Here is a 21,448-nt window from a genome sequence, read left to right as displayed (position 1 = left end):
AGTATGTGTATGATTGATTACAGAAAGATTCTCAGTTGTTGCGGCATATATTTAGAAAAATGTGAATAGCAGAAAATCATTACGCATTTACGCAAAACCTATATTACGTATAGGTTTTGCAATTTGGATGGAAAATGACAAAACAGACTTGCTTCGGGTTGGCAAAAAAGGGGTCATAGATCATTATTTATTCCATAACTCTATATACTTAACATGTACAATATTAAGGGAACTAGAGTGGAAGAAGAAGAGCGCATTTTTAAAACTGGAGGAAGAAACACTGTGCTGTACTGATTGGCATTACTCTGACAACTGAAAAGGATTTGCAAGCCCTAGTAATGAAAGCCAAGAAGAACAGTGAAAAAATTGAATCTAAAATTAAATACGAAGACCAAACTAATGGCAATGGTACAACATCCTGCCTTAGAACTGGCAATGAAGTTATGCACTTGGTAGCTAACGTCTGCTTTTTAGGATCATCTATCCATAGTAAATGAACAAGCAGTCAGGACATACACTGCAGAATAATGCTTGATACCGTAGTATAGCCAAGAAGGCCTTGGAAAAGATTTTCAGATACCCTGATGTGTCTGTACTTCAAAATTCAGAAAAATGAAAATAGTAGTATTATTCTCTGTGATACTCCATGAAAGCAAAAAAAAATACTTTCAAAAATAGAATAGAATTCTTTTTTGGCGTGATTGGACCCACAAGGAATTTGTCTTTGGTGCATATGCTCTCGGTGTACATGAAGAAAAAATAAAATACATTCATCAAGAATCATAAGATACAACACTTAGTGATAGTCATATGATACTAATAAGCAATTAAATCAAAAAGCAGGATAGAAAGTGTATTAATGCTTTGGAAATTTAGTGTTGGAAAAAGACTTAAGAATACCATGAACAGCCAAGAAAACAAATGAAGAGATTTTAAACTAATCAACCCAGAGTTTTCAAACAAGGTAAAAATTACCTTAACTCACATCATTCTAGGCATATTATGCAAAGGCGTAGCTTCCTGGAGGAGGCTTTAAGGATGGCAAAACCAGACCAAAAGGGAAGAAGAGGTCAACCACCATTAAGGTGGTTAGAGTCAGTTACAGTAGCACTGAATACAGGTAGTCCTTGACTTACAATCACAATGGAGCCTAAATTTTCTGTTGCTAAGTGAAACATTTGTTAAGTGAGTTTTGTTCCATTTTACAAACTGAATTGAAACATTTGTTAAGTGAATCACTGCAGTTGTTAAGTTAGTGACCCGCTTGTTAAGTGAATCTGGCTTCCCCATTGACTTTGCTTGTCAGAAGGTCGCAAAAGGTGATCACATGACCCCGGGACACTGCAAAAATATGGGTCACTTGCCAAGCATCAAAAGTTTGATCATGTGACCACAGGGATGGTGCAACAGTTGTAAGCATGAAAAATGGCCATGCCGAGGGCTACCCTTGCAGTGTTTGGAAGATAGCAATAGCAATAGCAGTTAGACTTATATACCGCTTCATAGGGCTTTCAGCCCTCTCTACGTGGTTTACAGAGTCAGCATATTGCCCCCAACAACAATCCGGGTCCTCATTTTACCCACCTTGGAAGGATGAAAGGCTGAGTCAACCCTGAGCCGGTGAGATTTGAACAGCCGAACTGCAGAACTGCAGTCAGCTGAAGTATCCTGCAGTGCTGCATTTAACCACTGCGCCACCTCGGCTCGGATCAGAAAGACTAAGTTGGGAACAGGTTGTCATGGAAAAAATCTATTTCTGTGGATCCTGATGGCACATAATCAATCAATCAATCAATCAATCAACAATCAAATAATCTATCAGTCAATCAATCAATGTAATAAAAATCATATATTCTTTCTGTTATGCTTTCTGTCTTTGCTTATAATGATTGGGACGGCATACAAAAAGTGTAAAATAAATTTTATTTTACCCCATCAAGAACCCTAGGTAGACTAGGTAGCTCTTGAAGCTTTTGAGCATAGGTATAATTCTCAGGTACCCACCCCTCTCTGAGAAATGTAGGCTCTTAGAGGAGTGACTTAACCTTGTTGTATGATAAATGTACAGGAATTGTACAGGGATGTGAAATATGAACCTCTCTTCACTGCTTATCAAGCGACTCTACTGAAAACTAATAGAAGCTTCTGGAATTGTGGCTTGTCCCAGGGCCCCAAATCACAAATATGTTTACGTGAAATGTTCTTTACGATTCCAACTTTTCAGAGACACTTAAACCAAATTGGGGCAATCAGATATGATGTGTTGTTGCCACCTAGGGCTGGTTTAAGGAAATAGAAAGAACATTTTTTTTTATTATAAATTTTTATTTTAAACACGTAAACACATCAACAAAACAGACACATGACTTAAATCAACATAGGAACAAGAAGTTCCGTCATATATAATACAGCAGTTCTGTATCGGTTTCTTTTCATTTAGTGTTTTCCCTTCTATACATTTCTATCTTGCATTCATGGTCTCCTTATTTGTTATCCATTTTTATGTACAATTCTATACTTATTTATACTTAGCTATTTATAACCAAATATTGTTTACCTATATTGTGCTTTATATTCTTACTGTCATTTATTCTCTTACATACAATTATATGTATACATTCACATAGTTATTTTTTTTCTTTGCCATTCTTATACTATTGTCATTCCATTTAAAAGGTTATAAGGTACAGTTTGGATTGCTTTGTTTACCATCCCTAGCGCCTGTTGTGACACCACCTTATTTTCTCTTTCTTTTCTTTTCTCCCTCCCTTCCTTCTCTACTTCCTTCCTTCCTCCTTTCCTTCCCCTTCTTTCTTCCCTTACCTCTCCCCTACTCCTCCCCTCTCTCTTCCCCTTCTTACCCTCTCTCCTTCGCTTTCTCTCCCTTCCTCCCTCCTCTCCTTCTCTTTCATTTTATTTAAAACATGTTTGCGTTCAGTACATTTTAAAAGTTCCTGGCTAATTTTAAATGTCCACTGAAACAGAGAGAGTTTTGTCTCTCTCCCTTGCTCCCAACAGTGTTGTCAATAGATTTCACGAAATGTATGAGAAACTCAAGGCAAACAGCTCCAAAGTCGATTGCAGAAAATATGACTTCAGCAACAGAGTGATCAACACCTGGAATGCTCTACCTGACTTCATTGTTACATCCTCAAACCTCCACAGTTTAAACTGTCTACCATGGACCCCACCCCATTCCTGAGGTAAAGGGGGCATGCATAAACGCAGCAGCGTGCCTACCGTCCCTGTCCTACCGTCCCCCATTTGCTTGTATCCATTTCCTTTGTTCAAACTTATACCTGCTATCCTGTACATGTTTAACAAACTAATTGATTAATAAATGAATGAATGAATAAATAAATAAAGTGCCATTAGAATTCCAAATAAACCTGCCCTCCTAGTTTACATAAAAAATTGCTAGTTCATTATGTCCAATTTGGAAAATACCTAAAGTCCAATTTTGGTAACTAAATAACATTTATAGTTTTCATTTCCTCTTTTTAAAAAAAACAAATGTCAATTTCCCACTTCGTACTCAATTTTTTTTTTAAAAAAACCACAGAGTCTCTGCTTCTTCTTTCACAATTTGTCACCTCAATCACCTTAAATTAATGACTCCCCTCTATTATGTCACTGGCTGGAAACTTATAATGTGAATTTTTCCCACAGGGGAATAAATTACCAATAAGATGCAGTTCAGTGGCAAGTAAAATGATGTCTTGTACTGATGAAAGAAATGTCCTTCTGGGTTCGGCTCCAAGTGGGGAAAAAGACACTGGAGACATGGAGGCTGCTTGGAAAGATGGTTTTAATGGTGGACAGGGCCACATGGCTTGAGCCCTGAACAGAAAAGGTGATCACATGCTTCAATGTTGGTGGAGAAGAAGAGAAGGGCTGAAGGAGGGGCTTGCTAGGCTTTTTATAACCTGTTTAGTCCCACCTCTCTGTTTCCTGTTCCTGTGTAAGAAATGTATTCTGATTGGTTGTCAGACTCCCATAGGGCCATGCAGGGGCAATTCTCTGGGCTGTGTTTTGAATCCAGATTTGGTTGAGTTCTCAGATGCCATGTGGTCAGTTGGGTAAAGTTCCTTAATCCCTTCCCCCTGCAGCTGAAGTGGAGAACTCTTTATTATATAAAATGGACTAACTTGGCCTTCTTGATGGCCCATTAACAGTGGGGATGGGCAGGAAGCTACAGGCAACTATTCTGTCTTTTAAAACATGTTTCTTTCTTTTCATATCCAGAGAAATATTCTACCTTTTCAATATTTCCTAGGATATTTCATTTTTCTGGGAGAGGGCTGGATGATAACTTCCCACAGTACTTAGGCAGAAAATGCCAGGTGCATAGGTACGTGATGGGCAGTAATGACTGTGATAAGGATCTTGATGGGCCATCACTTAAGTATGAGTCAGAACTATGCTGTAGTTGCCAAACAAAAGCTAAGGTAATCTTCAGCTGCATCAAGACAGGGATAGCATCAAGATCAAGGGAGGTGATAGTATCGTTCTATCCCGCACTGACGAGTCCACATTTGGAGTATTCCATGCAGTTCTGATCCCCACTATCCAAAAATTGCTAAGCTCCTAAAAAGAGTGCAGTGAAGAACAACAAAGACGATAGGTGGTCTGGAGGCTAAATCCTGTGAAGAATAGTTAAAGGAACTAGGTATGTTTAACGTAAAGAAGAGAAGACTGAGGAGAGACATAATAGCAGTCTTCCTATAGTTGAAGGGCCACCAGTGGTGAGTTTCAAAAATTGTTCGAATCTACTCTGTGGGTGTGGCCTCCTTTGTGGGAGTAGCTTGCCGCCCATGTGACCGGATGGGAGTGGCTTGCTGCCCATGTGACCGGATATGAAGATGCCGATGACACTTGTCAAAACCACCTTAAATTACCTCACACACAGCACTGGCAGGCATAAGAATATGAGGTAAACTTGTTTTTTAAAAGGCATCTTTGGTTTGCGTTAAAACAACTTCAACACACGCAATGTTCTGATTGCACCACAAACGCAGTAGTCATCCTTACCTTTCACAGAGGCACTGAGTTTTGTAAATATGAGCATGATAGTGTAGAGTAATCATATCCAAGGACCAGTGGTGGGTTTCAAAAATTTTTGGAACCTCTTCTGTAGGTGTGGCCTGCTTTCCGGGTCCACTGGTGGAACCTCTTCTAACCAGTTTGGTAGATTTGACGAACCGGTTCTACCGAATAGGTGCGAACTGGTAGGAACCCACCTCTGAGGGCTACCATAGTAAAGAGGGTGATGATTATAGCACTTGAGAGTGGGATAAGAAGCAATGGGTGGAAGCTCCTCGGGGGTGGGGGAGATCTAACCTGGAAATAAGGAGAAATGTTCCTGTCCCTGAAACCTATTAAGCGGTGGGACAGGTTACCTTCCAGAGTTGTGAGTGCTCATCGTTGGAGATTTTCAAGAAAAGATTGGATAACCATTTGTCTATGATAGAATGGGATCTAGAAGACCTCCAGGGTTCCTTCCAAGCCTATGATTCTATAATTCCATGAACCCATTTTCTTACGCTTCAAAGTGCTAGTCGTAACTTATAAAGCCCTTCATGGTATTGGACCTGGGTACTTGAGAGACCGCCTGCTGCCAATTACCTCCCATAGACCCGTTAGATCGCACAGGGTCGGCCTCCTCCGGGTTCCGTCTACCAGCCAATGCCATCTGGTTACCACCCGGGGGAGGGCCTTCTCTGTAGCAGCTCCGTCCCTTTGGAATGAACTCCCCGCGGAGATTCGGACCCTCACCTCTCTCCAGGCCTTCCGGAAAGCCGTCAAAACCTGGCTGTGCCGGCAGGCCTGGGGTTGATGAGTTCCCCTCCGCTCTCGACTTGTATGGCTGTATGACTCTTGTGTATTTTAATTACATGTATTGTGTTTGTATCCCCTTTTCCCCTTTTGAGTTGTTCGCCACCCTGAGTCCCTCCCAGAGAAGGGCGGCATACAAATAAACTAAATCTTAATCTTAATCTTAATCTTTTGCATGCATTTCCTATCTTTTAGCTAGATTTTCAAGAATCTGTTTTACTTTGCAGCCTCTAAGAAACATTCTGACAGGGAGCCCTGATTCCTGATGGCCATTTCTTCTGCTGACTTGAAATCCTGGGAACAAGGATCAAAAATCACTGCTCCATCCTCAGCTGTACACATCCTGAAAGAGCAAAGCAAAACAACACCCACTCCCATATCCTCTACAACAGTGATTCTTAACCTTTTCTCCATCATGGAACCCCATTAAAATACCTTTTGTGGCCCCTGACCATGGCTCCAAAATCCGAATCACCAAGACTTAACTCAAGATTTAAATCACAACTGTTCTGACTGAGAACAGTTGCATGAAGCAAACTCCTTGTCCCGACAAAAAAACCTTTCTATTAATTCACTGTGAATTCTGCTCATTCACATCCAGCTAAGTCTTTCAAGGGAGGATTTACAGTCACAGACCTTATCTGGCTTGAAGAGCTGATAAGCCGATATCTGCGAAACTTGGCAAGGAGTCTCGGAGAGTCACGGACCAATTAAGCAAACAAATTGTCTCCTGCAAACTCCACTCCCCTTCCGCTCTTTTATTTCCTCTGGGAAAGGCCATTCATTGTCCACCTGTGGTCTTACTCCCAAGTCGACCTTGTTCTTTAGCTGTTCCCTTCATCTGGCAACTCTGCTCATGGGAACACTCTGGGAACAGGCTCCAGCTGTTCGTCTGCCTCACTGATGTCTGACTCTGAAGGCAGCTGATAACTGGCATACGGCTCTGGCCCCCTTTCTGCCTCCAACACAGAGCCCTCATCAGAGCCCTCCCCAGCCCTTGTTCCTTCCAACCTCCTCACTGTATGAATCTGCTGCCAGCTGTGCAGGCTGCTGGCGGGCCACAATAACAATATTTCTTCTGCACCTAATAACGGCAGCAAGACTGTTGGAGGCGCAATACTGGAAGAAGGGAAGACTTGTCTACAACTCAAGAATGGACATTGAAAGTTACAAACTTAGCCGAGACGGCTAAAATATCGGCATATCTTAAAGATCACTCAAATGAGAGATATAAACGAGACTGGAAAAAATGGATTGACTATATACAAAATAAATACGGGACCAAGAAATTCCAGTTAGCCTATGCTTAAGATCAGAAATGATTTAAATTGTTTAAAGTTAGCTCAGCAAGAAGAAGCTAAGATCAATGTAGAGATGTCATTAATTTCTTTATTTCTTTTTTTTCTCAATAGATTTTAGTCTGTGTTTGTTAAAAATCCATACCGGGTACGGGTTCTGGGAAGTTGGGGGGGGGGAAGGAGGAGGGGAGTTGGGGGGGAGGGTGGAGGGAGGGAGGGGTATACATTAGTCTAGACAAGAATTTGGTGGTAAACTAGAACTATTTTGACACACAAAAAATTGTACTCCGATGTTTTACTGATTGAGGAATGATGAAATGTTTGTTTTAAAAGAAATAAAACTTTTGACCCCCCCCCAAAAAAAACAAAACAATATTTCTTCAAGCTTTCATGGACATTGCAACCCTCCAGGGGTCTGCGGACCACAGGTTGAGAACCACTGCTCTACAGAAAAGAAGGAAAATAAATAAATAACATAAAACTGAGTGGCATGGCAGTTGATAAAAGTACCATCAACTTTACCATGTCTTTTGGAACAGAAATATTGAATATGTAAAAAAAAATGTTTTTAATGTTGGAAAACTATCAGTCAGGCAAGGAGGAGTGATCAAGCAGGGTATTAGCCTCGAGTCATTGCGCAGTTGTAAGAGATCTAGGACTGACATACCCAAAGTTCCATGGAACATTATTTGTTTGTTCTCAAGGATGGACGAGTAGTCTGGGGAGATCCTTGTACTATAGCTAGGAAGAATGAAGTAGTCGACTTGAACCTTTCACATATGGATCTCGTTGCTTGTGCCCGACATGAGCTTACAAAAGAATGGATAAATTTTCATTCCCCAGATCATGTGGATGTTCGTTTTGCGTAGTCTCTGTTTCCTACTTTTGAATGAAGGCTTTTTCCTTACAATGTTTTATTGATAAATTTAAATATTTGGAGGATTGCTGCATGATTGTTGAGAAAAAAAAATACAGCTATTTTCAATAGTTGCTGATAGGAGCTATGTAAGTGTCCACCATACCTCATACACCATGTTGCTTGTATCTTTAAAATTTATATAGTTTTATTTGTTTCCTAGTATAATTTGATTGCTTATTAGTAACCTATGACTATCACTAAGGGTTGTATCTTATGATTCTTGATGAATGTATTCTATTTTATTTTTCTTTATGTACAGTGAGAGCATTTGCACCAAAGACAAATTCCTTGTGTGTCCAATCACAAATTCCTTGTGTGTCCAATTCTTTATTGGCCAATAAAGAATTCTATTCTATTCTATTCTATTCTATTCTATTCTACTCTACTCTCTCCCTTTTGAATCTACCACTCTGCAAATTCAGGGGAAAGGGGAATTATCATAACATACTCTTGTATTATTATTATTTTTTGCTGCCTAATGATATTCAAACCATGGAAGTGACATTGCATGGATGCGTGGGGAAAAAACCACGAGGGATGGAAAAAAAAACCCTTCTCTAGACTAACCTCATATAAAAATATTGTAAAATGTTCCAAGTGAAGAGTTGGGTGAGTTACTGAGTTTTTGAGGGATCATTTGGGGGGAAATATGGAATAATCCCCCAAAGTAGACTTATTATAGTACTGCATCTCTGATTACACTTATTTTTTAATTATTATTAAAAAGATGAAGGCTATCCTGTGGGACTTTCTGCCTCCAGCCTGTGGCCTTTAAGACTTCCTTAATTTGAAGTTGGGGAGGAGGGGGAAGTCCCCAATAATTTGTTTCCTGTGATCTTTACAGGCTGTTAGACAGCATCTCTTTCACTTCTTCTTGCCTTCTCCTGAAAAGAACCAAGATCTCCCCTTTGGCTGAGCACTCATGGCCTCAATGCGTTGCTATCAGCTTGTCTTCTTAAGTCAAAGTAAATAAGTTTTCTTTTCAATGTTTTATTACTCTCTGCCTCTTCATTTTCGCCACACCTTCAGGATCTTTCTTGATTTGAAAAAAAAAAAAGTATCTTTCATTTGGAAAATCACCCTACAGCTGTTCATTTTTAGTATCTTTTTTTTCTGGTATCTTTTCTTTTTCAGTCTGGTTTGGGCTTCGTGCAGCAGTTGCTGTCCCACAAGAAGTTGAGGCGACCTGTAATGAAGATGCTTTTCTCCCTTGTAAGGTTTTCCAAGATCTACAGCTCACAACTGGAACTATCTCCTGGCATAAGGTAAAAAAAAAAAACTGCTGTGATTCATTTACTTCATTTACTGGATTCTGTTTCATGCCTTATGTGATTTTTGATGTCATACTGAGAGGGTGAAAAATATGTTAGCAATAGCAATAGCAGTTAGACTTATATACTGCTTCATAGGGCTTTCAGCCCTCTCTAAGCAGTTTACAGAGTCAGCATATCACCCCCACAGTCTGGGTCCTCATTTCTCCCACCTCGGAAGGATGGAAGGCTGAGTCAATCTTTGAGCCGGTGAGATTTGAACCGCTGAACTGCAGATAGCAGTCAGCTGAAGTGGCCTGCAGTACTGCACCCTAACCACTGCGCCACCTCGGCTCATGTTGCCATAATCATATAGATTGCTGTAGTTGCTTCAGTTCATATATTGCATTATTAGCTACATGAGTGTTTATCTGAAAATGGTTAAACAATACTCTGATGAGTGGGCGTGCATGCATATTAGGAAGAACAACTTCTAATACACATAGTCATTTTTCATTTTTTTTTCATTTTATTAAGCATTTATAGGCCGCCCTTTTCCCTGAGGGGACTCAGGGCGGCTTACAATAATAGTGGGGGGAGTGCAGGACAAAACACAAAAAGAAAATGTGAATAAAAATAATTAGCAGTAAAAACCCAACATTCATTCAACATTCGGGAGGGGCGAGAGTAAAGTCTTATCCCCAGGCCTGACGGGATAGCCAGATCTTGAGGGCTGTGCGGAAGGCCTGGACGGTGGTGAGGGTGCGGATCTCCACGGGGAGATTGTTCCATAGCGTCGGAGCTGCAACTGAGAAGGCTCTCCTCCGCGTAGTCGCCAGTCGGCACTGACTGGCGGATGGAATTCGGAGGAGGCCTACTCTATGCGATCTGATGGGACGGAGGGAGGTAATCGGCAGAAGGCGGTCTCTCAAATAGCCAAATCCACTACCATGGAGCGCTTTATGAATGGTAAGTAGTCCTTGACTTACAACAGTTCATTTAGTGAGCAAAGTTACAATGGCATTGAAAAAAAGTGACTTATGACGGTTGTATACGCTTATGGTCATTGCAACATCCTCATGGTCACGGGATCAAAATTCAGATGCTTGGCAACTGACTCATCATATTTATGATGGTTACAGTGTCTCGTGGTAATTATTTTTGTAACCTTCTGACAAGCAAAGTCAATGGGGAAGCCAGGTTCGCTTAACAATGGTGTTATTAACTTAACAACTGCAGTGATGCACTTAACAACCGTGTCACAAAAGGTTGTAAAGTGGGACAAATCTCACTTGACAAATGTCTCACTTAGCAGCAGAAATTTGGGGCTCAATTATGGTCGTTAAGTTGAGGACTACCTGTATTCTACTGATGCAGTTTGTAGGCTGTATTTCCCCATACACAGGGGTCTCCAGGTTGAAGAATAGGGCTTTTGCAGATGAAAGCAAAATTATGTCACAAGAGCCTAACATTCAGAACAAGGAATGCATTGCTTCTTTTTTTCTGTATACCAGTTCAGAACAGTTGGAATAATACACCATGTTGCCTCTCTCTCTCTCTCGATCTCTTTTGCATTTTTAAAAAGAAATCAGTGGAATTGTTTCAAGATAATGGCAGCACCGAGCTGCAAACTTGATAGAATGCAGTCAGGCAAACAGGCAAATAGTAGAATTAATCACTTAAAAAACTATTAGGGGCCTAATCAATAAGCAGTGTATTTAAGCCCTCTAGGGGACTATTAAATAATAATCCCAACAAATTGTATGACATTTTGCACTGTAAAGTTCAAATAGCTCTAAGGTTAAGTCACAAGTATGGGATAATTGTGAACTGTGCGGTAAATACAAACAATTAACCTTTGACTTTGCTGCTTGAGAATTATGAGAATAATGTGACTCTGCAGAGTGTACTACATGTTGTGTCAAATTAATGATCAGACTGTAACAAAAGCAAGATTTTCCAGCTTATTGTGTGATATATTGTTAAAAAAGATCTTCTATCTAAAATAACAATAACCCATTAACTAGGTATGTTAAATATGTTAAAGGCTCATCCGAAAGCTGAGTTTAAAAAAAAAATAGCTGGAATTCATCTTAACTTATAACAAAGGATACAAAATGTAAATGAATGAAAATGCTGCACTTCCCCCCACAAATAACAAGATGTACACTATATATGTAATATAGTAGTTATACTGTATATTTGAAAGACTTAGAATAGATATTGTGTTAAACACACATCAACTTCAGTGGTGGGATTTAAAAATTTTTTAGTACCTGTTCTGTGAGCGTGGCTTGATGGGCGTAGCATGGCTTGGTGGGTGTGGCAAGGGAAGGATACTGTAAAATCTCCATTCCCTCCCCATTCCAGGGGAAGGTTACTGTAAAATCCCCATTTCCTCCCAATCAGCTGGGACTCGGGAGGCAGAGAATAGATGGGGGCAGGACCAGTCAGAGGTGGTATTTACCGGTTCTCTAAACTACTCAAAATTTCCGCTACCGGTTCTCCAGAACTGGTCAGAACCTGCTGAATACCACCTCTGATCAACTTACCTTAACACATAACAAGATCATAGTGATCCAGGTTAATTTTCAGAAGGGTAACCACATTATCAATCAACAACTAAAACAATGCATGGTATCTGACGAAGCCAGACTATATCTATTATCTTTTATGCTGTAATAAATGCAATTGTCTTTTAGGTATTCCCCAGATACTGTATTCATTGTTTATAATTATTATTTGCCTGGTGTTTAAAAACACCAGTTTTTTTTTTTTTTAAAAAAAACCTGTTAGGAAAATTCTGTGCAGTCAAAACAAATTCAGTTTGTTGTGGTTGTTTCCAAAAGATTTCCAGTCATGTTAGCTTTTTGGTGGAATACTCATATGGCAGCAATTTATCCCCTGAGTGTGGTGTTATGGCTCCATGTTGTTGTGGGGATCATTGGATCAGTGGCAGGGTGACTTAAGTTCTAAATACATAGGAAGAAACAAGTTCCAGGAACCAAATACTGATTCCTTTGCAGGGATTGTGTGGGAGGGATGGAGGAGAGAAGGAGAAGAGAAAGTGATGACTAGGAGATGAGTAAGACAGAGAGTTCCTACTAATGGGGGGAAAACCCATTTGCAGAGCTGCAATTCAAAGAAAAGTGCGAACTTTTTTTGTGATTTCAAATAACCAAAAGAGAGACAGAATAAATCAGTTAAATTCCCCGAAACAGATATTATTGGGAGATATACATTCTAAAAAGTTGCTTAAATCTGATATACTTGGAAGGTTGCTGTTTTCCAACTTCTGTAAATTGCAGCCAACAGTGTAAAGTTGAGGAGAGTGAATTCCTCTCATAATGACCTCCTAGGTAAGAGGTTATAGCAAATCAGTAGGAGAGTAAGGGAAACTCCATGAACTTCATGGGGTGTAGGATTGCCTTCGGAGACATTATGCTGAAACCGTTTCTTATTTCAGATTAAGTGAACTGAAAAATTGAAGGATTAGGATGGGAATATTGAAATGATTAGCGCTCTGGAATTTAGCAGGAGGGATGGTTCATTTGTATTCTGTCTAACTGGCTTCTGAAAAATTGATTGATGAGATAGATGAATGATGGTTCTGTACACTTTATTGAATTGGATACTGAACAATACTAACACTGATAATAAATACACATTTAATAGCAGCAATTTTTCATGGCAGAATATTTGGCTATTGATACTTTAGCTACAGTGGGATGCATTGTAAAAATTTGCAGTATGTATGTATGTATGTATGTATGTATGTATGTATGTATGTATGTATGTATGTATAGCTTTTCCTTGTAAACAATTTAGGCAAAAAATAATTTATCCTGTCAAACCAGATATGGCCACTAGATGACCCCACAGGCAAATGTTATTAGATGGCTCTGAAAGAATTTATCCTAAAAGGAAAAATAAGTGTATTGCATTTATGTTTTTGAAGAATTGTCGCTGCCTTATGCCATTTTTTTTTGGGGGGGGGGGGCTGTCATTTTTTCAAGAAGATACAGTTTGCACATATTACCTTTATATCTTGTTTTCCTGTATACACTGGATTTAGCAGATTACTAAAGCAGATTATTTAATCATTAGAAACGGTTTCCTATTTTAAAGTTTACTAGTCTAGTTCTAACATGGCTCTTTTGGCCCCGAGCCATCCCATTCTGCTACCAGAACTATCCAAATGGCGGAAATTAAAATGTGTATTAAATATTAATCAAATTGGAGCCAGATTTAGCTGAAACAGCACCACAGGCACAAAGCATTTCAGGCAGGTGTGCCCCTCATTCTTGCCTACTGCTCATTCTCATAATCAGTAACATCATCAATTTAAAGCTGCTTTAGCAGCAATAAACAGCTCCATACCAGGATTCGGTGGTGACTTGAAAGCAATGAGTCTACCTGATTCTAGAATGTCAACAGTATTGGAAGATGAGTCTTTTATTTCCAGCTCAGCTCTGAAGCAGCCAAAATTACAATAAAATAGTTCGTTTTTGCAATACTTTGAGCCTTTCCCCTTTTGCATCTATCCATGGTATAAAAAAAATGCTTTAATAATATTTTTTGCTTTGGACGTGCTCTTTTCAGTGAGTGATAACTCTTTTGAAAGCTTAAAAATGGCAAGTTAAGGTGCAGCAATTGGGGAATTTCCTTCACTGCAGGAAAAGCTTTCACCAGTCACTCTGCCCTGTGTGAGTTTAGGGTGGCAGATTTAACCATTGACAGAACCCCTGAATTCTAAGAATGGCTCCAATTATCTCTTGAATGCTGTATTTTGCTTTATAAAGAGCCATTTTCAACAGTAGCAGATAAACCAGTACTCTTTAAATAGGAGACCAGGACCTCTAGGCATGAATTTCAGCAAGCATCCAGAAGGCTCCAGACTGGAAACCCTTCATTAAAGGGTTTGGTTATGCTACATTTCCACAGAATAGTTGGAGTTGGAAGAGACCTTGGAGGTCTTCTAGACCAAACACCCTGCTCAGGCAGGAAACCACATACCATTCCAGATAAACAGTTGTCCAATTCCTTCTTTAAAACTTCCAGTGTTGGAGCATTCACAACATTTTGAGGCAAGTTGTTGCACTGTTTAATTGTTCTGTCAGGAAATTTCTCCTTACTTTTAAGTTGCTTCTCTCCTTAATTAGTTTTGAAGATTTGCCTTTAAAATCTCATCTGTTTTAAACTTCAGCAACGTTGGTCACTTAGGTTAATTCTCAATTAATGTTAAAAATTTCTAGTTTGTCGTTCCTCTAACACCAATATTACTTCTTCGCATCCTCAGAAAGAGTTTCAGGCTCACGTCTCACTGCCACCAGCCTGAACATCTGAATGGGTGCCAGATTAAAGAAAGCAATAGAGCAGGAGTGTCAAATTTACATTGTCATGGAGCCATCATGTGACACATCATGACTTTTTTCCCCTTTCACTAAACTGTAGACTTATGAAGGGCAGCACAGTGGGAAGGCTGCTGCAGTGGTTTAGCACTGGCGTATAAATACTTTCATGTAGTTGCAATCAAAAGTCTCTATGTTAATTTGTCATTAAATTTATAGATTGATGAAAACCACAGAGGGCCGAAGGACGCGGAATATAATAAAGAACATGCATATTCCAGAGGATTTAACGACTCCTTAGAGATTTCTAATGGCACTTGGCATTTTCTGAAGATTAAACATGCTACGCACTTGAGTAGTGGAACTTATAAATGTATCTTACTGGAACCAGTCAGAGAATACAACCAAAGTACAATTATACTCAGAGTAATAGGTATGGTACACCTGTTTGTCAATCTCTCTTCTTTTTCCTTGCAGTTGGAACTTTCGAAGTACTTTAATCACGTAAAGATTACTGTTTTGCTTTGCAGGCTGTCATGAGGAATCGCAAAATCTGAAACTCCAAAAATACACCACAGAACTATTGTTGCTAATCACTATTGGGAGCTTCTATTTGTTACTTATCATCCTTACTTGTGTAAGTGTTTTCCACAAGTCTTTCTACCCTAGGATTCTATTTACTGCCTTTTTTTCCAAGTGTTCCTTCCTGCATAACAAGAAAATGCAGATATATGGGCACGTTCACCTTCTTCTGTTTATTAGCTTCACTCCCAGTCTTCTAGGATATAGAGGATTAATTTCTGAAGGTTTCTGGCATGATTGCACAGCCTGATGATGTTGTTTAGTGAAGAAATATTGGTTGTAAGTAAGACATACACAAATACAGGCCATTGGAAGTTCAGTGACCAAGATGCTAAGCTTCTGTGCAGGGCAAAGAGGGGGGGGGGGGAGAGAAAGAGAGACGATTGCAGATAATGATCGGTTTTTATATGGAGCCGAAATGGTCAAGCAAAGCACAGAAGGGTGAAAAATACCTCCAAAGAAACAGACTGCCTGCATAAACAGTGAAGTGAAGCTCCTGAAGCCTCCAGAGGGCCTCCGGGGGGGGGGGAGGCTTTTTTCACCCTCCCCAGGCTCCTATAAAGCCTCTGGAGCCTGGGGAGGGCGAAAAATGTCTTTAAAAAAAGATGAACTCAGCTGACAGTGCAATGCCTCGCATGCCCTGACAAATGGCTCTGTGTGCCACCTGTGATTTGATTTGATTATATTTATATGCTGCCCTTTTCCCCCGAAGGGGACTCAGGGCGGCTCACAATTCAAATCAGGGAAAGGGGGTACAGACAATAAAATAAAAAACGAAACATAACAATGCATAATTTAAAAAAACACACAACAGTCATACCATTCGAGACGGGGGCAACAGCTCTTTAGCCCCAGGCCTGTCGGAACAGCCAGGTTTTAAGGGCTTTGCAGAAGGCCTGGAGGGTGGTGAGGGTTCGAATCTCCACGGGGAGTTCGTTCCAGAGGGTCGGAGCAGCCACAGAGAAGGCTCTCCTCCGGGTAGTCGCCAGTCGACACTGGCCGGCGGATGGAATTCGGAGGAGGCCTAATCTGTGGGATCTAATCGGTCTAGTGGAGGTGATTGGCAGCAGGCGGTGGAGCCTGGGGAGGGCAAAAAATGGCTTTAAAAAAAGATGAACTCAGCTGACAGGGCAATGCTTCGCATGCCCTGACAAATGGCTCTGTGTGCCACCTGTGGCACGTGTGACATAGGTTTGCCATCCCGGAGTTAGGGAAACAGCTTCTGCCTTAGTGAAAAGAAGAAGACAAAGAAGAGATATAGAGATGCACACATGCAAAAATGTATATGTTCCAATGTGTATATACTAATGTATAGGTGCCAATTTAGAAATCATTAATGTAAGATATTTTGTCCTAATTAAGGACATGATTAATCAAGAGACCCAAGTACCTGCATTGTGTCATTTTTATCTGCTCAGTGTTGAAAGGCAACTTCCTGTCCTCTCACATTCTTGATCTTTCATCACAGATGAAAGGGTGGACTACATAACCCTTCAAATTAGGCAATTTAGATATATTTTTTAAGATTGGAAATGTATTTGGCTTCTGAGACAGGAAAAATACTAAATCTGATTCAAGGAGCTTTACATTAAAATCTCATTACATCAGTTAAGGATAATTAAAATTATACCCAATGAATGTAATACTTCTCTTATTCTCAAACACATTAAAAATGACAATTTGGTGACACTTTTTGGAGGGATACTGTGACTCAGGGATGTGTTCCTGCCTGTTCTAACCTCTTCTATAGAAGAGGTTCCACAAATCTACAGTGCCATTTAGAACCGGTTCCAGCTCCCTCCCCCCCCCCCGTCCATCCACACATCATCAAGATGAAGAGCGAGAGGAGGAATTCTGGGAGTTGAAGTCCACAAGTCTTAAATCTGTCAAGTTTGAACACACCTGGGTTTTTTTTTCCTAAACGGTTAGGGGTGCAAGGGTCTTGTAACTTGACAGCTTTAAGACTTGCACACTTCAATGCCAGAGTTCCTGAGCCAACATGACTGGAGGAGGAATTCTGGGAGTTGAAGTCCACAAGTCTTAAAGCTGTCAAGTTTGAACACCCTTGGGGTTTTTTTTCTAAACGGTTAGGGGTGCAAGGGCCTTGTAACTTGACAGCTTTAAGACTTGCATGCTTCAAATGCCAGAGTTTCTGAGCCAACATTTTGGTTGCTAAGCAAGAGTGTTGTTAAGTGAGTTTCACCACATTTTACAAGTTGGCCACGCCCACCCAGTCACATGGCTGGCAAGCCACTCCCACTTGTCACATGGCTGGCAAGCCGCTCCCACCCAGTGACATGGCTGGCAAGCCACTCCTACAAAGCAGGCCACACCTACAGAAGAGGTTCTAAAAATTTTTGAAACCCACCACTGTTGCGACTGTACCCAATATGTTTGAGAGGCCACTGCAATCCTATGCACCTTATTGATGAAGTACTTACACTGAACAGCATCAAATAAAAAAATGGTGCCCAATGAAGTGAGAAACATAGCAGCCATCTTATTGCTAATTGATTTATTATCAAGGATGGGTTAGAACTGCATGTCTGAAATAAACCACATTAAGGATAAAGTAAAGTAACATCAAATACAATACATAAGATGTACTGTACATAATTTCTTGTTCGCTTGCTTGCCTTTGCATTCATTGTTGACTCTCATGACTGCCTGAATTAATCAGTTTTCTTTGGCAAGTGGTTGCCATTTCTTTCTTGCTAGGCCTGAGAGAAAGTGATTAGCCCAAAGTCACCAAGTTGACTTTCATGCCTAAGGCAAAACTAGAGTTCACATTCTCCCGGCTTCTATCCATATACCAAATTGGCTGTCGTGTGTAATTTCTGCCTTTGCTTGATTACCATATTCATTGGCATTAATCAAAGATTATCTGCTGAGGAGATAATTTATCTTAGCTAAAATCTGCCTCTCGTTGATCTTGTAAGAAGCTGTTACATGTTTGTATTTTGATATCATCAATCTTTGGTTTTAATTTATGCCATTCAGTATAAGATTTGGCTTGATAAATGTTGAAGGAAATTGCTTAATTGAAACACAGGAAGACAGAACAGAAAAATAATATTTTTTTCTGCTCGCTCGCCTGAAAATAGTTGAGGTTTTTTCTATAGTACCTCTTTGTTTCTCCAGGCTTTTTTTTTTTTTAAGAAAACAACAGCCCTAAACTTTATTTGAGATAGAAATGTAGTGGGGTTTCTAAGTTGATGGAAGCTGGGACTTGTGCTAGAAATGACTATTTCAAGAAAATAAAAAGTTACGGGACATTTCTTCTATGTTAATAAAGCCTTACCTGCACAAAATTAACTTACATTAGGTTGATTTCCAACTGCTTAAATTTCAAAAAAGAACATTTAAGACTTTTATTTTATTCATTTATTATTTACATTGGCTGCAGAACTTTTGTTAAATTTAATAGACACAGTCCACAACAGTATTTGGACCCAAGAAGATATTAATATTGTTTCAGAAATGAGGATAGGGACATCTAAGCCAGAACCAACATATTCACTTTTATGATAACTCCTCTTTCAGATAAATAGACAGGATTGGATACAGGTTTATAAAACTAAAATCAATATGAAAGGAGAAGAGAAGAGAAGAGGAAACCCATGGAGGTGTTTTTGTCTTCAGATTACTCTTTAAGGTGACATAATCAGGCTATAGATGATACCTCTCTTCAGAACTCAAAACTATTAACTTGTGGAATATAGTAATCCTAGATTTAATGATGATTATTAGCATAGAGAACTTCCAGATAATGAAGCCTGTCGGTCAAGTGCAGGGGTGGGTTCCTGCCAGTTCTAACCTCTTCTATAGAAGAGGTTCCACAAATCTACAGTGCCATTTAGAACCGGTTCCAGCTCCCTCCCCCCTTCATCAAGATGAAGAGCGAGAGGAGGAATTCTGGGAGTTGAAGTCCACAAGTCTTTAAGCTGTCAAGTTTGAACACCCCTTTTTCTAAAGGGTTAGGGGTGCAAGAGTCCTGTAACTTGACAGCTTTAAGACTTGTGTGCTTCAAATGCCAGAGTTTCTAAGCCAACATTTTGGTTGCTAAGCAAGAGCGTTGTTAAGTGAGTTTCACCACATTTTACAAGTTGGCCACATCCACCCAGTCACATGACTGCCAAGCCACTCCCACTCGGTCAAATGGCTGGCAAGCCACTCCCACCCAGTCACATGGCTGGCAAGCCACTCCCACAAAGCAGGCCACACCTACAGAAGAGGTTCTAAAAATTTTTGAAACCAACCACTGGTCAAGTGCTGGGAAAATCAGGAAATCCAGGCAGTTCAAATGAATATAAAGATTTATTGAAATCTTAAGGTCTCTATAAGAATCTGGGCTACAAATCATGAAAACTAATTGGTGGTAGATAAGAGTCAGTGGATTCAAGGTGGGCTGGACTTGATGTTGTTTGGGTGTGAAGGGAGTTGACACTGATTAGATGTTTGACCCCCCCCCTCTTCTTGGGCTCAGCCTGGTTATCTACTACACTGACCCTACTAGTCAAAAGATTTCCTGAACATTTCTTCCTGGCTGTTTGTGTCTTCCTTGGCTGTCTGCTTTGACTGGACAGCCATTTCATAATAGCCTTAAAGTACCTCTCTTCCTTCTTTTTCCTTATAATATTTTTTTTCAGTGAAATTAGGAATTGGGAGGCTTTTGAGTTAGTAACTATCTGAGATATTGAAACTCCAAATGAACATTTTTGCATCTTTGTTTTGGAATGGCTTTTAAAAAAAAACAGTTTTACCTAAGAGATTAAGGGTTTAACTATAATGTAAGGGATTAAGTTATAAATGCTAATAACTTGTAACTTGCTTCTACATTTACTTACATTTATGTTTTACTTCAGCCTTAAGACAGTTTGCGTCAAATATTGTTTTCTTTTTTTTTAGACATGCTTAAAAGAGAGAAGATCTTCTGATCATCATAAATCTGAAAAGCAAACTCTACCTTTATAGTACCTATCGAAAGAATGGTTTCTATTACCCAATATTGGACAGCATTGGGAAAGACAACCTTATCAGTTAATTTGGTGGTGCTACAAGGAGCTCGTCAATAGTACTATGTCAACAAATAGATATTGTCACAATACTGTAGATGAAGGATATAACTGCATAAGTGCCTTACTCGGTCTGGTACTCTTTAGGTTGTCAAGTCCTCACATTTCATTACAAGTGAGTATTTTGTGACTCATCAGGATTATCAGATGTAGTTTCAGATCTGCACAAAAGTCCAAATGTCCCTCCCTACCAATCACTCAGTGCAATTATTGGTAGCTTTTAATTGCACCAGCTTCTGGATTGCTCCAATTATGAGAGAAAGGCAAACAGGAACTATCACAGCAAGAAAAAAACTCAAGCTCAGCAATTAACCAGTGACTGAAATCTTATTAACTGGCATCTCAATTCCTTGTATGGATTTGAAATCATATCTGGCAAGGCCCTTTGTATTGCATCATATATTTAGTAAGAAGATAAGAAAAATTCAGAGAACATTACAGTTATTCCTCATTCAATGACCACTCATTCAAAGACCATTCAAAGTTATGTTGGTGCTGAACAAGGAGACTTACAACTGGTCTTCATACTTGTGGCCACTGGAGCATCTCCATGGTCACATGATTGCACATGGCAATCAACTTGCAATGACAATAGTTGCAGTAATCCTATGATGACCTGGATGTCATTTGTGACCTTCACTGTTAGTTTCCAACAAGCAAAGTCATTGGGGAAGCCAGCAGGGATTCCAAATAGTAATCATGTGACATCTTGCCTAATGACCATATGGGATTTACTTAATTGATGGCAACTGGAATTGCCACAACTGCTGTTGTGACCTCCCATGTTCATGTGATATTGCACTTTACAACTGCATTGTAATGGTTAATGATGGAATTGCCAATCCCAATTACTGTCATTAAGTGACGACTACTGTATTTCATTTCCTGCAAGATGAATATACCGCATTTTTCGGAGTGTAAGATGCATTCCCCCCCGCCAAAGAGGGTGAAAATTTGGGTGCGTCGTATACACCGAATGTAGCCCTGCCCACTCACTGGCCCCCACCCTTTGGCCTCTGCCTTCCAGCAATTTACCACCTTGCAGCAAATGGGGAAAATGGGGCTTGCGGAGGCGGCAATAGGCTATGGCAATCCCTGCAGCCTGAAACAGCTGATCATTGGGAGGCCTGTGCTGAAA

General features: G+C 39.9%; 1 protein-coding gene across 1 annotated transcript; it reads left to right on the top strand.

Moving 5' to 3' along the window:
- Positions 1 to 8,939: 8,939 nt before the first annotated feature.
- CD83 (CD83 molecule) lies at positions 8,940 to 21,246 on the top strand. Its single transcript, XM_032223261.1, has 5 exons — positions 8,940 to 9,017; positions 9,187 to 9,317; positions 14,873 to 15,086; positions 15,184 to 15,290; positions 20,144 to 21,246. The coding sequence occupies exons 1-5, from the start codon at positions 8,975 to 8,977 to the stop codon at positions 20,207 to 20,209; spliced, it is 561 nt and encodes a 186-aa protein (XP_032079152.1). The 5' UTR covers positions 8,940 to 8,974; the 3' UTR covers positions 20,210 to 21,246.
- The last annotated feature ends 202 nt before the right edge of the window (positions 21,247 to 21,448 follow it).

The sequence above is a fragment of the Thamnophis elegans genome, chromosome 8 (assembly GCF_009769535.1).
Source record: "Thamnophis elegans isolate rThaEle1 chromosome 8, rThaEle1.pri, whole genome shotgun sequence".
NCBI lineage: Eukaryota > Metazoa > Chordata > Lepidosauria > Squamata > Colubridae > Thamnophis > Thamnophis elegans.
The sequence above is the reverse complement of the archived record's forward strand: the minus strand, read 5'-3'. Positions and strand labels throughout refer to the sequence as shown.